Source organism: Lissotriton vulgaris, chromosome 6, assembly GCF_964263255.1.
Source record: "Lissotriton vulgaris chromosome 6, aLisVul1.2, whole genome shotgun sequence".
NCBI lineage: Eukaryota > Metazoa > Chordata > Amphibia > Caudata > Salamandridae > Lissotriton > Lissotriton vulgaris.
The window spans coordinates 436,363,444-436,380,854 of record NC_141694.1 but is presented as its reverse complement, the minus strand read 5'-3'; the positions used below and the strand labels follow the sequence as shown (position 1 = coordinate 436,380,854).

The 17,411-nt window shown below is 44.4% G+C and overlaps 1 protein-coding gene across 1 annotated transcript in view; it reads right to left on the bottom strand.

The window, feature by feature from the left end:
* PRIM2 (DNA primase subunit 2) overlaps positions 1-17,411 on the bottom strand; it is a 761,949-nt gene that overhangs the window by 382,408 nt on the left and 362,130 nt on the right. The window contains exon 8 of the mRNA XM_086925646.1: positions 3,355-3,422. Coding sequence (XP_086781772.1) covers positions 3,355-3,422 — 68 coding nt within the window. The remainder of the gene's footprint in view (positions 1-3,354; positions 3,423-17,411) is intronic.

Genomic DNA, 17,411 nt, shown 5'->3' with positions numbered 1-17,411 from the left:
ATGCTCCTACCTTGGATGAGGGAGCAGATGACACCTCCCTTGAAACAGAGGGTCGTTTCAACAGTGTTTGAGGCAAAGAAGATGAAGAAGCCTCTTTTTCTTAGTATTTTTGCTTTTTAGCAACCAATTTCTCTTCAGGAGCCGAAGACTTTCTTTTCTTGGGAGTCTGAGGATTAACTTCTTCTTCAGAGTTCGAATCTGTAGTGGACTTCTTCTTTTGAAGCCACAATAATAAGCGTGCCGCCCTGTCCCTCAAGGTTTTAGCCGAAAAAGTCCTACAATGCTTGCAGTCTTTAGGGACATGTTTAGGGTGGAGACAGTATAAGCAATCCTTATGTGGATCCTCAGAATAAAGTCTAGGTTTTTCACAGGATCTGCAGGGCCTGAAAAGCCTCTTTTTAGAGCTTTCAGCCATTGTAGTTAGAGGGAAAAAACAGTACCTCAATCCAGAAGCAAGAAAACCTTCAGTTGAGCAAGATGAAAAAGCAAGGTGAAAAATTCACAGGAAGTAAACTGATCAGAGCTCAGGGAGACTCCTCTTCACACGAAGGCGGTTGGAAATCTGAGGTATGATGGTTCTACTGGGGAGTGTGATGTCAGGGCTGGCAGCTGATTGGCTGAGTTTTGGTCCAAATAATGAGTTGGTTTGGCAACCAAATATAATGGTCCCCTATGGGACTTTCTATGCAGTGTCTTACTCTATGATACTGCTATAGTCATTCTGTTACCGTGAGACTCCCACCATGACGACGGGGAAGATACAAGCATGTGAATCAATGAAAGATTCAATACTGGAGAAATATTTGAGCCCTGACCCTAGAACTTTAAAACTCTTTTGGACAAAGGACCTGCAAAGAAAAAGAGCTGCCAAGAGGAGTATTGCCCCTTTGCTAGGTGTTGCTTTGTTGGGTTGACCTATATTTGCTGCTTCTGTCTTGAGCAGTGAAAGGACTGGACTGCACTTTCTGCAACTTATTTCCTGAATTTCTCTAAGGACTTGAGGTTGATCTTGCCCCCTGTTTAAGAAGTCTCTGGAACATCAAAGACTTCAGGTTCATCTGCCAACAGCACTGGGAGCTGTGTGTTCTGTGATGCAACAGATGAAAAACCAAACCAACACCATCAATGATGCCACTTCCAGCTCTGTGACATTAAGACAGCACAGAGAGCACCCATCCACCCAAATTCGCATTGCATCCCTGGGCTCACAGACTACGACACCCGACACCCCCACCGAGTTGCTGTTTGCACATGACCTGAGAGGACCACACTTCTCACAGCCTCACTTCACATCGCCTGCCTGGTATCCCCGACGACTCATCAGGTCGATATAAACGCTGCCGCCTGCAATGTGGCCTGAGGGTACGGCTCAAAGTTACTAGATGCACCACCTCATCCCACACTGGAGCCTTGGCCCACTAACGCGGGTGAGATCGACTCCAAATCAACAACTGACAACATTGTTTCAGCAACGACAACGCTGCTGCTTGCACCGTGACTGGTCAGCACCGCAGCAAGCACTGCCCCACTTCCTTATACACACACCTTACTTAATCGATTTCACCAGTGCCTCACCGGAAACCTTGGAATTCTCTTTATAAATCACCAACATGCCTAGAATCTTACCACCACCACAGCAGCCCTCTATCAAGTTTAAATATATGATAGTGTAATCCTGCGCCTCTCTCTGGCAGGATTTCCAACACGGTGCCCAAGATCGGACACCAGGATGAAGAAATTAGCAGTTCAGACCCGGCATGGGACGGAACGTAGGTCCGTCGAGAGGAGGGACGAGAAGAGGATGAAAGGAACGCCAAGGAGCACAAAGGCGCGATCATCGAGCCAGCTGAGGAAGACCCGGAGCCCTGAAATCCACTACGAGTCCCGGTGTTGCAAGGAGACGAGGAAATGGTGATGCAACGCTTGGAACCGCCCAGAGACAACGCCAGAAAGTCTAGTCATCCCAGTGAGGAGGAGGGTGGTGAGATTCCCCCTGCCGCAACCCAGGATGGCGGTGGCTTCCGGCAAGTACCCTTTCGTAGCTATTTCACCACGGGGTGGAGGCGGTTCGGGCAGTAATAGCACAAACCTGATTGTTGACACTGAGGCCCCTTTTCCTTTTAATCCCCCCCCCCCCTTAAACTTCCCGGTCGAAGGTGCCTGTAGGCATCCTGTCGTGGAAGGGGCATACCAACCTGATTACTGATAGTTTTCCTCTGAGGGTCACATCCATTCTCCCCCATCTTCCTGTGTCCTGGCAAAAACGAAGGAAAGAACCAAAGACGACGCCCACGGCGGTCCGAGAACCCAGAGAAAGAGAGAGAGCCACCCCAGCATACAGTGACTGAACTGACAAACAAAGCCCTCCAGTTTTTGTTCATTTTTGGCCTCAACCTGACCCAGACTCTTAATCTTCCTTTCTATATTTTCTGTTCAACCATTACAAACCCCACTCTTGTCTAGGTCTCTGATATGACCAGGTGTCCACAGACCAATCCACCCCTTCATTTAATTACACATAGCTTAAGGACAGATCAACTCACTGGTACTCTGTAAGCTAGACTACAATGATATTTCACTAGAGTGCCTCCACCAATACACTTTACATGCACTGGATCACATTCTCAACTTCTCTACAAGAACCCCATACAACCTTCCAAAGTAGACACCTAGCTTTGCTAAGAAACACATCAGATTGCTCTCTGCCAAAACAGAGCCCTCCAAAGACTGCTAATAATCCAAAGACAAGGGAATAATCACTTATCTCAACAGTACCTTTATAACTCAATAACACACTCCATTATGTAACTTGGTTCATCAAATCAAAATTGTCTAACTGCACCCATATTTCGTTGGACTAAATTAAGATCTGATCTGTTCCTCTTCCAGGACCACCTCCAACGGAACTCCCTTTCATGAGTAATCCAAGTGTTTGCCTAACTCCAGGACTTTAAAACAGTCTAAAAGAGTCATTTCATGACAGTTAAATAAAAAGCGTGATCATCAACGAATACTTTTATAATTTAAAACAAATGTATATTGCTACTGTTTTTACTAGTACATTCAGACATGTCCGTAAGTGGGCAGCGAAGGTAGACAATGGACATACAGCGGGAACTATATTCAAGGTTACTGTTAAAATGTGTTCTTTTTGTTTTAGATCATATCAGTCCATTCACATCTGTCCTTTATATTGCAAATATTCTCATGTACAGCACTTCTGAATGAATTTTCTTTTTGTTAATAAGTTTAGACCACATTCAACTATAACCAATGCTTTCATAACTCTTTCATTCTCCTCAAAAAAGTAGGTGACCTGTCAAACATCTCAAATCAGAACAGTAATAGTCTTACCTGAGGTGATTAAGAAGGGGCTGCAGTCTCTCATCTGACTGAACAGCAGGCAGTGCTCGAGCTGTCAGCTATGAAAAAAACAAAAATATATTAACAGACTCCTGATATGGTTTATTTTGTGAATATTTCCATTAGATTCGTTCAATTCTTTATATCAAATGGTTTCTCAATCACTTAAGAATATACAATTATTGTGCCATTTTCACAAAAAACTCGATTCACCTCATTCTGTTTTCATCCGAAAATTGCAAAATGAGTAACTTATTCACTCATACCTAATTGTTCAATCAAAGATGTTAGCTTCTTTCTTCTATTTCCTGGTGCTTGAGTAATACAGTGTACACATTTTGAAGTTTTACGAATAATTTACAAAAATATTATTTCGCTAAATGTAACCTTGCATATTATCTTAACGAACTGGGAAGTATGAAGATTTTCAAGTATTATGTATCCAGTAAAGCATGGCTAGAAGATTGGTATTTTGTACTTTCCGTATTTTTTCCCAATTGACTGAGCAACTCAGGTAGCATTCACAAAAGCCTCTAAAATTCTAATAATCGGTACTGGGTATTCAATTGGGTTTTAAATCCCTAAATCTTGAGTCAAAGAGACAGCTCAGGTTTCATTCTAGGGTTTACATATTCCGGACAGCCGTTATATTTTAAAAACGTGTTCCTGTCATTCCACCTCAACACTCATTGCATTTAATTATTTTTAATGGTTCGAATATGTATAATATAAACGAGATGTGTGGATGAAACCTTAATATCATGACATTTCCCAAGCAGTGTTCCGTTTACACACTCACTGTGGTTCATAAAATAATGTAATGATGGTTGAAGCTTAACATTACTCTGACTTTTGGTTTATCAATCTCCAGCCTCAACGCAAGCATAGTTATCCCTTGCAGCCTAGTGATTCTGCTACATAAGTCCCAATACATACATGGAAGCCTCAACTTACCGTGCCCGGGAGTGTTGCACAGCGCTAGGGAGCAGAAGGACCACACTCCCCAGCAGTCTAGTCCTGGGGATGCTGCCCTTAGGCGCCAGAGCGCCATGAACCCATTCCAGGCGTCCTGCAGTGCGGGAGCCTTGACTTACCTTGCCCAAGAGTGCTGCACAGTGCTGGGGAGCAGAAGGACCACACTCCCCAGCAGCCTTTGCCTGGGGATGCTGCCCTTAGGCGCCAGAGCGCTATGAGCCAAGATTTTAAAAGTGAAAACTGACCCTTTTTTTGCAAAGTGCCTAGCTGTGGATTTCGAACCCTAGCTCTGCTGGCACCTAGGTAAACCTACAAAACCTATACATTTTTTAAATCTAGACACCCAGAGGAGTCCAGGAGGGGGTGACTTGTGTAGCTCTAACCAGGTACTGTTACCAAGAATCCCTTGAATACCTCAAACTTTGTGAGAAAAAAAAAATTAAAAAAATCTTTTCCCAAAATTTCGGGGATGGAAAGTTTTAGAATCTGTGTGGATCCACAAAATGCCACGCACCCAGAATTTTCCAAAGTCTCCCGATAAAAATCAGACCTCACTTGTGTAGGTAGGCCAAGTGCCCGCTGCAGGCAAGGGCACAAAACATATTGAGTAGACTTCAACATTACCTATCACAAAACGCATTGGTTTTTCGGCACATGGGTTTTTGTCCCTGAGCCTGGCGGCCATCTAAGGAAATCTGCCAAACACACACATTTCTGAAAACTAGACACCCTAGGTCCTAGCAGGCTTTCTGCCCCCCACCGCTCTTGGAGGGGGCAGATTGGGGAATACTGTCCCATCTGTCCCCCCTTTCCAATGATACCTCTTCCATCTTTCTACAGGTTGGGGGGGCTGAGATAGCCCCCTGAGCACATAGAAAGGGAAACTGAAATGAGCCTAAAGGCTCATTTCAGTTTTGGTTTCTATTAAATTACATCAGAGCGACGGGTGCGCTGATATTCATTTAGCAGAATCCAGGGGGGAGAGCCTCAGGAGCTGGGGAAGCTCTTCCCCAGCTCCAGAGATTGCCGGTGCCATATGCGTGGACGTCCGGGAGCCGTCCTAAGCACACGAGCACTATGGCTCAGGATGGGTCCTGGCCATCCTGAGCACCAAAAGGGTTAAATGCCCTTACTAGCATGGTGAATCCAGCGATGATCGACCAGCGGTAATTCGAACCAACCCAGGGCAACAAGAGAGGGGCATAGAAATGAATCGGTACAACAACAGCAATCTCCGGTGCAAAAGTCCATTCAATTTCTAGCCCACCAAAGAAGAGAAGTACACAATCATGATAAGGGTGGTAACCACCCAGCCGCCCAGCACCCAGTTTTAACAGTCTCAATGGCAATTCAACCCTGATATCATAAACCAGGGATTCGCAATCACCACTAAATTTACACCCTATGGTCGCGTGTGGAAGTAGAATGCCCACAAGGGAGGAGGGAAGAAAATCCCAAGGGGGAGTGTGTAAGGGGACAGACACCATCTCTCCCGCCTGCAACTTGTCAATATGTGTTAATTTTGGTTAATGTACCAGTGCTAAGGACTGCACAGCAAGAAACTATTGAACAACTTGTGAACAAATCATGTCCCTGATTTTCAAAAACTTTGTAATTGGGCAGGCTGTTACACAATCATATTTTGATGGCAAGGAGGGTTTGTTGGGTAGGACAAGCTTTAAAAACCATTGATGGAGACTGCATTGTTCTAAATTGTGATTGCCCATGGATAATGAGGAACTTGTTGGGGAAATTACACAATATACAAATAGAGGGCTTGCAGATATATGCTCTACCTTTAGGTTATTTTTTTATAAACCCTTGGGATATGTTTCGAATTGTAGAAGGGGTGAATCACTTATCAGCGACTATGTGCCCACATCCCAACTCTGACCTTTAACACAATTCCCTTGAAGAAATTATAGATATGTCCACTCGGGAAAGGTATGCTCCGCTTCAAAGGTTGGATAGCTGTGATTGCCTGAGAGTGATGTTGCGGCGTCAGAAGAGGTACACCGCAAGGAGATAGTAGGGCAAGGAAATATTAAGCTAATAAGTTGGAACGTAGCTGGTCTCAACAGCAAGAGAGACGACAAACTGGATAAAGATGACGGCCAAATACGATATTATATGCCTACTGGAAACATGGGAGGTAACCCTAACCATCCTGGATGGGTACAGAGATTACTATACCTCAGTAGTGCTATCCAGAGCTGGAAGGGCAAGAGGAGGCGTTTTAACATTATTGGCAAATACATTTGCCAGTAATGTCTCAAAATGTCATAATGAGTCAACCTATTTCCACATTTTGGTATCTGAAGGGAGAGAGGACTGGGAATTATAATAATAATAATTTGGAGGGGGAAAGGGATTCTGTTTTAGATGATATGGAGCGGGATATCAATGAGGTTTATTCCCAACACAAACAAACGGTGAACTTTACTTTATTGGGAGATTTTAACGTTAGAAACTGCCCCATTTTAGGGAAAACAGTTTGTGGGTTTATGGATGGTGAAGGAGACCTGAATGCTCATTTTATTCATGGTATAAATGGAAATGCATTAAATGGAATCTTAACTATACTGGATCTGAGGCTCAGTAATAATATAAAGTCAATGACAGGTGTTATGGATAAAAAATGTTTGAGTGCTGGGAGGGTGACTAAAATCGATTTAATAATAAGTTCTGAAATTCTGACAGAGTTAGTAGCCCGCAGAAAAATGTTACAGAATTCAGAGATCATTGTTGTCTGGCGTTTTAGATTCCGAATGAATTTTCCAGATTCATGCCCTTAGATAGGTACAATCCATGTTGCCCTTCTATAGGCATAGAAATCAAGCCCTTATTTAGGCTTAGCCCATGCTACCCAAACACAGGCATGGCTACTTCCATCCGTTCTTCAACGTCGCAGCGATTTATAGGAAAACCAGACTCTTTAGCAGAAGGGACTTCCCCCTAGCCTGAATATTGATTTCTCCAAGACCTCAGTTACTAAACAATGAACAACTATTCCTTAGGGGTTCATTTACGACGTTCATATGCCCGACTTTACGTCAAACATGGCATTCCTAAACACCTTCAAGGTATAAATATACCTTACCTTGCTATAGCAAAGTACGGTGGTTCGGTGCAGTCGACGACCTACTTGCCCGACGCAGCTCGCTACAGCAAGTGCTGAAGGAAGCCGACTCTCAAGCTGACACACGGATGATGAAGCTGCTCTCCTCTGCTGAAAAATCCAGCTCTAGTGTATCTGACTCCCCTTGCGGGGTGTTGGGAAATCGAGTCCGAGACCGAGATACCAGACCTCCTTCATTATAAGGTATGGAGAGGAATAGAACCTAGAGAAATCTTTGGCAATTCTTGGCAGAACTAACACTTATGCTAAACAAAACTTACTTCTTCCCTCTTACTAGACCTAGTTTAGGTACATTGGGGTAGGCGTATTTTCAAAGCACCAGTTGAGTATTTTAGCCTGTGTTATTTATGTATGTATTTTTATATGGCTTAGAAACCATACAATGCTATTACAGAATTATTTTATAATACTATCCTCGCTGTACGCATTATACTTTGCATTTTGTCTAACGATTGTAGCAGTTCACCTCTCTTCCATGAGAAAGAAGACTGTTCAATAAACCTTTTATTGAAAACGCCCGCCTCACTATTTCTCTGCAACTCTGTAGAAACGAAGCATGCACGATTGACTGCGTGAAATACTTATCTATTGTTTCCACAACTCTGAAGGTATTTTCCAGACATAGGGAAACAAAGTTGTCATGTTTATGCGGTTGTCAGAAACTAATCCCTTCTTGTGATTTCGAGAAAGTTTCTAGTGACCTCTGAGCTAGCTGGCACTCACAATTAAGTTTAGTATATTCGAGAGAGACCTACTGACCTAAGTCCTACTTCTTATCTATAGGATATATTATTCCAATGCGCAAAGTCTATTTAGAATATAGGAACTACATTACATCATGCTTACATTGCTTGTAATCCAGACCAGGTGGACCTGGCCTGGCAGTTCAGGCTGGACTGTTCCCATCGGTAACAGGGTCAAGACTGATTTGCATACGGCTGGGTCCAAACTGGACCGGCATGGTGAGCAAAAAAACTATGAATTTATCCCCAGGTCTCTGTACTAGGGTGAATGTATGACATTGTTCTGCATTCGGTCCATCAATTGCTCTTTTTGCAATTGTCAATCCGAGTGGGACGGGTATGCTCAGACGGGAGTCCCGTGATCTCCATGAACTGGAGTCAAGCAGTCTTGGCTGATGAGGGCTGAAAGCCTGAAACCGTTCCTAGGATGCTTGTTTCCAGTCGAGGGGGGACCTGGACTAGCAGTTCGGGCTGGACTGTTCCCATTGGCACAGGGCCAAGACTGATTTGTATATGCCTGGGTCCAAACTGGAATGGCATGGTGAGTAAGAAAAAGATGGATTTAGGCGCAGATCTCTGTAATGGGGTGTATGTATGACATTTTTCAGCATTCTGTCCATCAATTGGTCTTTTTGCATGCTTTTCAAAAGCACATGGCACTAAAATAGCAATAATTAACTTTTCTGTGGAGAAATTACCAAGAGGCCCTATATACTAGGGGTAGGCGCGGCTGACCTCTACCTCCCCAAACGGCAGCGGTGGTTGGAGTGTGTAAACTGGCGAAAAAATTGCTAGGATGGGAGGCAAAGCTTACGGAACAGACTCCTCTGTGGGCCGGAACCTTCTTACCGGCAGTGGCGAAATTGCAGGATCTGCGTCAGTGGAGTCTAATTGTTATTGATGTGCTGGGGGCATTTGGAAACGGGGGAGATGGTGGGATTTGCAGACTTGCAGGCTGAATTCCAGATGGGGAATTCCTACATTACCAACAACTTAGTTAGGCCCTACACCGACACCTGACTCAAAGGTAGGAGGTTGCCTGAGTATGCTCCGCTGGAGGATAGACTACTACTGGACCCTACGATTGATAAAGCGATCTCCCTCACATACAGGAAGCTTATTAATAACATTGCAGACACGTTGGGGCCCCTGCGAGAAAAGTGGGAGTCAGATCTGGGGCTGTTGGAGGAGGATGATTGGGGGGAGGCCCTGCAGTGTACCTGAGAAGTGGCGATTCATGACAGGTTCAGGCTCGTCTAACTGCGCATCCTGCATAGGTCATACACCCCACGAACGACGCAATACCTAATAGGTTATGTAGACTCACGCTTTTGCTTACGGGGGTGTGGTGAGGAAGGGGCCTTCTTCCACATATTGTGGGATTGCGCCAGAATCAGGGCATATTGGTCCAGATTGGCAGGCATCATGTCGGAGGTGGTGGGAGCGGAAACTCCGCTGGAGGCCACATGGCAAGTCTTAGGGGTCACCAGTGGCATCATCTGGCCAAAATGGGACAAAGTGTGGTTAGCTCTAGAGAGTATGGTGGCCAAGAGAAATATCGTGAGGTTATGGGGAAGTGATCTTTTGCCTACGGTGGAGGAGTGGGAGCGAGATTTGGATTAGTGCCAGCGGGCTGAAAAGGTTATTTACAAAAGTCGAGGCTGCCCTAAGAAATGGGAGAAAATATGGGCGGCTTGGAGGCGGTATCAGGGAGAATGGATGAATTCACAGATGGGTGAAGTGCCGACCTGAGGGGGGTTCAGTGTGACATTTTTACTCTATGTCTGTGCACTTAACAATACGGTCCTATGGCACATGTCCTGCACTGGATTCCTTGGGTTGTGGCTGTACTAAGGAAGGGCGCTGTGTGGTACTGACGGGGAGAGGGGGGAGTGGGTTGGGGGTGGTGATTCTAATATGTTTGCAGTGATGAGTCAAGATTGGGGATCCAATGGGGCTATGTCAATGTTTGTTGGGAGGGTCTGTCGTGGTAGGTGGGTTTAATCCTTTTTAGTGAAGCTGTGGTTGATTTCATTAATAATTGTCAATGAACTTCCGTTGCTAACTGATGTGCAATGTTATGGAGCTGGTTATTCAAATAAAAATAATTTTAAAAAAAAGAAAAAAAAAATACGGCCCCAAGAAAGCCCTAGTTTCCTTTGAGGCATTCCGAGCAATGGTATATAAACTCTCTCTTTTCCTTCATGTACTTATACTTAATAGTAATGCAATAGTTGAGTGTGCGGTACCGGCTTCTAATCCCTACCTAGTTTTAGTCCGTCCTAAAGTCTATTTAAGGCCCATTTAGTACACTAGCCTAAGTCAAATAAGGTGAAGTAACTTTAGTGCAAGCCTTTCATTCTTTTGTGTATCCCTTCCATTTCGCCCATGCCCTGGCCATTCTACTTTTGTGCTTAACCGCGCGCATCCACTCTCTACCATGTTTATTTCTTTCATGTAGGTTCTGTTTTGTGAAGGCCAATAAGTGAGGGCATTGAACCTTATTGCAAGAAAAATTAACCTTATTGCAAGAAAAATGAAGTAATCCAATCCCACAAATATTTCATTGAGTTTTTTTATGCAATGTTTGTTCTATTATGGATTACCTCTTCCCATGTTTTTCTTTCTATGTACCATTAAACAATAACTACCAGAGAAATGAGATTACTAGATGCGGCACTCGTGTTAACAGAAGCATATTTGACATTTGTGGTCTGAATCACAGAAAAGCTGGAACACACAGGTAACACTATTATCCACTGTAATTACACATCTCCACTAAGTCAATTGTCTCCACTGCTAAGGAAATGACGGTCATACGGCACCTGGGACAGGTCAAGCGGGGGACGTTCATGTTATTTTTATCAGCGTCTGCTGAACATGGCTTACCAGCTGAACGAGAGCGAATACCCGCATCTCCATTGCGGCCTGCATCATTATTTCTTACAGTTACATTTTCGAGGCACAGAGCGCATAATGACCTTGCAGATTCCCTTCATTGAAATACAACAATTTAATTCTATTTCAGGCAGCCAGAGAACATGTACCTTGAGCAGATCATTAAAAGGTGTGAAATTGAAGCCAGCTGGCTGACAAATGAAGGATTCGTCTGGGACTATTAATGAGATGTGCAGCAGGACGCTTTGCGTGCTGAAGGCTTGGTTAGCAATGTGTATTTCCTTGAACGGAGAGGAACACTGGTTGCACACGGAGGCGCTACCTAACCCCCCCTCCCCCTCCCTCCTCTGAGATCAATCTTGCTGTTGATCCCCCAGTGTCACATTTTCCTCATGAGAGTTGCAACAAAGCCATCATGGTGCGGTTACTTTTTCAGCGCACCTTCGCTATTGGCGACGCTGAAAAGGTTGAAGCAAATAGTAGCCACCAGGGCTTAGAAAGGTGTTTAGGAACGCAATTATTTAACATTGTTTTTTTTGTGCAAAATCTGGTGTCGCAGCATTTAATCGAAACACAAAAAAAGGCCGAGGGAGTTTTAAAGACTAGTAGGAGTTGACTCTCCATTTCTACACTATATAACACACGTCTGAGTAAGATAGAGAATGAAAAAAAGAAACCAAATAACCCTGCTGAGGTGGGATATTCGTTTTAAAGGACGATTTCTCTCGCCCACCATATGTGGCCTGCTTCATCACCAGGAACCTCCTCGCACCCTGATGCCTAGTCACGTGCTCACTACCATCAGATCATTGCAGGGTATTCATTATCCCTCTGAAAACGCCCACTGTGCTCATCTCTCCTGATGATGAAGCATGCCACCCACATGAGTGAGGGAAATCGTCCTTTAAAAGGAAGCTCCCATCTCACCTGGGTTCTTTCTCTTCATGTTCTCGTTTCTCTATCTTACTCAGCCCCAGGCGTTCTATTGTGTTATTTAGTCACAGCATTTAAAGCCATGGTAGGCAATACATTCAAGAGATAACGGATTGTTTCGGTTGTGTTTTACCCATTGTAAGTTTAACAATTTCCTGCTGCAACTCGAGCAGGAAAATCGCTTGGACATCTTTGCTTAAAAGTATAAAAATATGAATACATTTTCAAGCCCTCTGCAATTACTTTATTTTGAAACTAAAACCATGGAGTGTTTGTTTACTGTAAAGCACAGATGTCTGATAACAGGGGATATCTCATGTATTGCAATCATTTTGTGAGTCCAATCTGCGTTTAAGAACTTGCAGCCACCGTTAGCAAACCTCACAGTTTGGTCCATGCATTAACATCCAGATATGTGTGCTACCTTCAGTCTACGGTTAGTCATGTTCACAAGTGTGGCACTCCAGGCTACGCAGCAGATTTTTCAGTTCATGCTATCATCATTGTGACTTAATTCAATATCGGAGTTTAAGCAAATTAGGATACTACACCTAACCTAACCTAATAGGGAGGGTTAACCAAATGCTTTGTGTGGATCAAGCATCAATAATCTAGCCACGGGTGTAATCATAATCACGTTTTATTAATAATAATAATAATAAAGAGTTTATAGAGCGCTCAGTAACGCCATTGCGGCGTGTCCCCGCGCTGACACTGTCCCTGGATCAGCAGACAAACTACCAGAATTTATGAAGAGTATAAATGAGTTTTAAGCAAAGCCCTAAACCGTGTTTCACAGCTCTCCAGTCTCAGTGCAGAGGGAAGTTTATTCCACTGTTGAGCTGCTTGGAGTGCAAAGGAGCGTCCACCCATTCTGGCCTTCTTTATCCTAGGGACTGTCAGCAGTCCAGCGCCCTCCGAGCGGAGGGTTCTAGTTGGTTCGTATCTGGTGACTAAATCCTTTAGGTAGGTCGGTGACCTGTCCCAGACGATACGGTGACAGAAGAGAAGGCACTTAAACCGCACACGCTTCTTCACAGGTAGCCAATGAAGCGCATCCAGCGCCATTTTCGAATTGGCTCTCCTGGGTCTTCTTAGCACCAGTCTGGCGGCTGAGTTCTGTATAACTTGTAGGCGACCTATGCTGCCATCGGTAGCCCCAAGGAATAAGATGTTGCCATAATCTAATCGCGAGGTCACCAGTGCCTGCGTTAGTGTCCTTCTGGCCGATAGGGGGAGGAGGTCTAAGGTCTTGTTTAGAGTCTTTAGTACTCCGAAACATTTGCCCACAAGACGCCTGATGTGGCCATCATATGAGAGAGTAGGATTCATCCAGATCCCTAAATTCTTAGCCTCCTGACATGGTATTGGGGTAGGGCCCAGAACATGAAGGCCACCACTCATCCGACCAGTTTTCACTTTTTCCCCCTACCACCAGCACCTCTGTTTTAGAGCCATTTAGTTTTAAACAGTGGGCATCCATCCATTCTGCTAGAGCCTGCATACAGGATTTAAAATTGTGAGGGGTGTTGGAGGTGTTCTGCGATAGGGAAATAAGCAGCTGGGTGTCGTCAGCGTACGACACCAATTCCACCCCATAGGAATGTACAACTTTTGCTAGTGAGGCCATGTATAGGTTAAAAAGAGTGGGACTCAGAGCAGAGCCCTGAGGCACTCCCTGGTCTAGTGACTTCTCCACTGAGCGGCAAGTCCCTTGCTGTACCTGGAAGCATCTTTCCGTCAAAAACGATTGCAGCCAGCAAAGCGCAGGACCAGCGACCCCGGCTTCTTGCAGACACCGTAGCAAGATGGAATGTGCTACGGTGTCAAAAGCCGCACTTAGGTCGAGCATAATCAAGGCCATGGTATGACCTGCATCTGCCCTTGCTCTTAAGGTCTCAGTAGCTCTTAGGAGGGCCGTCTCCGTGGAGTAGCCCGCCCTGAATCCTGATTGTGAGGGGTGGAGTACATTCCATTTTTCCAGGTGCTCTGTGAGCTGAGCATTAACCACCTTCTCAGCCACCTTCGCCACGTATGGCAAGAAGGAAATGGGTCTGAGGTTTTCCAGTACCTCCAGGCTTACGGTTGGTTTTTTCCTTATTGGCAGTACTATGGCCTTTTTCCACTCCATTGGGACCTGTTGAGTGGAAAAGGAGGTTTGTAGGACGTGTCTGATGTGAGGTTCCAGGGCTGTTAGACCCTCTGAGGATACCCAGGCCGGGGCCGGATCATTAGGTGACCCAGACTTCACACTTCGACAGATCTTTATTAGTTTGTCAGCTACAGGGACATCGAAATTTCGTAGTGAGGAATTAGGGGCTGTCATTGAACTGTCTGCTACAAAGTCTATACCCTTTTCTGGTTGTTGGGAGAAGGAGGCATAGATCTTATTGACTTTATTGGAAAAAAAGTCTGCGATTTTATTGCATCCTTCCATGGAGGTCTTAGTAGGAGTATTGGAGCTAGAAACAAGAGATATTTCTTTATAAATCCTAAACAGTTCTCGCGAGGAGCTCTCAGCATCCTCAATACGCGTCTGAAAGTATTTGGCTTTTGCTCTACGCACCGCGTACTGATCGCTCCGGTGAGCTGAGCTATAATTGTTTTTTGCTTGTACACTCGGGTTCCTTCTCCAGGTCCTTTCAAGCTTTTTGCAGTTCGATTTTATTTGCTGTAGTTCTGTAGTGAACCATGGAGCAGTGCGTTGTCTGCCCTCTTTATTTTTACCCTTGCACATGGGAGCTAGCTCATCTAAGGTGGCGGTTACAAGTAGATTAAAATCCTTGTTCGCCTGGTCACTATCCGTGGACCGAAGGGATTGTGCTTTCTGGATGGCGTTTATAAAGTTTTCTTTGGAGTATTGTCTCCATTTGCGTTTCATAGTGTTTCCTTTCTCATTATCAAGGGTCCTAGCAGTGTGGTAAAAGCACTGAAATGGGACCAGGAAGTGGTCAGTCCACGGGAGCTGACAAGGGGTGAGTACTTTTATCATATCCCAGCTTGCAAAAATGGGGTCCAAACAGTGACCTCTTTGATGTGTGGCTGCGACACTTAGCAGGTTAAGCTGTAGTTCTTGTAGGACCAGACGAACATCTTCTGCCTCCTTCTGTCCTTGATCCTCTAGGTGTAAGTTTAAGTCGCCCAGCACCAAAACTTTTTTGTGTTTGATAGCGGTCTGAGCAACCCCCTCTAGTAGGCTACTACGGAAGTTGCCCAGGGACCCAGGGGGTCTATATATTAGGAAACCCGAGATGTTCTCATGTTGAGTCATTTTAATGCTGAATTCGCCTGCTTCGCTGTCATCAATTTTTGCTAGCTTTAAGACACACTCGAACGGGTGTTTGACGATGATGGCGATACCGCCTCCCCTACCTTTTACCCTGTCAAGTCTGTGGAGGGTGTAGCCTGGTGGGATAGTGTTCACTATGTCTGGATCAGAGTGTTCTCCCAACCAGGTCTCCATTAAGAACAGTATCTGCAAGTCCTCCTCCAATATGAGATCCCATAGCTGAAGAGTGTGTTTGCTTATGGATCTACAAATTAGGAGACCCCCTTTAACAAGAGTCGCTTCAGGGTTAAGGGCAGGTGGCGCTAAGCATCTTCCTCTAAATGAACAATGAGGGCATGGACCTAGGTCTAGTGGCTCCATTGTATGATGACAGAGGGTAGGTATAACGGGACAGAGGTCTCTCAATTTACTACTTGTTTTTACTACTAATTGCGTTAGAACTACTCAAAAATAGTTAACAGCAACACACTTCCCAAAGTCTTATTACGAATTTCAGTGCATCCCCTTTTAGATGCATGTATTATGGCTGGTAGGGCTCTGTACAAGTAAAATACACAAATATGCTTTTATTCTCATACGGGAGACTGACGAGTCAGGTAGAAAGAGGACACCCAACTAGCCATATCTAAAGAGGAGTGTGTCGCCCATGGCTTAGAACAGAGGTAGCAGTCTTAACACTAAAGTGTTACACCGAGAAAATGTCCCAGTGGAGAACAATTATAACAGATAAATCAATGCAAGAATGAATCAGTTGTATCTAAACAATGTTAAGAACCACCATAAAGTCTTTCCAAAAATGGATGTGATTTTATTTCATCACGATTGAAATTAATCAATTTATAAAGTACAAAACAAATCCTAAATTAATATGTTTAGAAGAACAGGTGCACAGAGGGGTGAGGTGATAAGTGCATGGGAAGGATTGTGAGGAAGGACAGTAGTGCGCATAAATACACATCAGTAAATTAATAGCAAACAATCCCGACAGTTTCCTGCCAGATGCATTAATTATCAAATCATAACATAATTTCAGATATAAATTCTCTGTGATATATGTCTGACAAAATGATAAAGAAGTGTTGACGTTTCGACCCCTGGAAGGAACAGCCAATTTTGCGGCTTGGGAGCGGGGTCTTCATCAGGACCAAAGTGACGGGAGGGGAGAGGGCACCAGTAAAAACGGCTATATTTCTTCTGGCTGTGAATAGGAAAGCTGGGCTCTATAGGTTCTCAGATTTCTTAATAGATGATAGTAGTATTCAAAAAGAAAGAAGGGCCCAGGTTGATCAGTAACCTGTGGCTTCGGGCTGCTTGCATGACCGGTGACTCAGCTAGGTTAGCTGAGTCACCGTTCATGCCAGCTAGTTGAAAGCCAGATTTATAGTCAAGTAGTAGCAACTGGTGTCTTTCTATTCATGGAGTTTCATGGCGAAAATCACACCTAAGTCCAACGTTAAATTTAATCTGCGGCCAGAACAAATGGGGTTCACCTTCAGAGAGGTCTTTGCTAAACTAATTTGAAGACTGAAATCTCAAAACATTCAGAAAGGTTCAGTTGTCAGAACACAGCTCGATGTTTCAAACTACACTGCTTTCAAGTAGTTACCAAACACCACTTTTCTAAAGAAATGTAGGAGTACCAACTTGAAGATAATAACACACAAAAAGACCGTGCAAACTGAGTGACTGGTTGGCATGGAGTCAATGAATGGCCATGACAGCAACCTCCCAAACATAGAAATCATTGAAGTCCAGCAGCATCAGCATCTGCTGAACCACTTTAGCGTAAAACTGAAATACTCAGGAAAGGTATAGTCTGCATTTCCCGTAGCTAGTAGGCCAAAGAAGCCCTCCCCAGTGAAAAGAACTTGAACAAATGAGTAATCAACATTTTTCACGCAGAGTAGGGTTAAACTCTATTAGCACTACCCTCGCACCCTGCCCTTTGTCAATCGATGCATTTAAATTACCAACCTTCCAGCAGGACACTCTTATTTCTCACATGTAAACGGTGAAATCTGGATCAACTCTGGATCCCTGCATCCCTACCACAATGCGAGCTAGGTTTCTC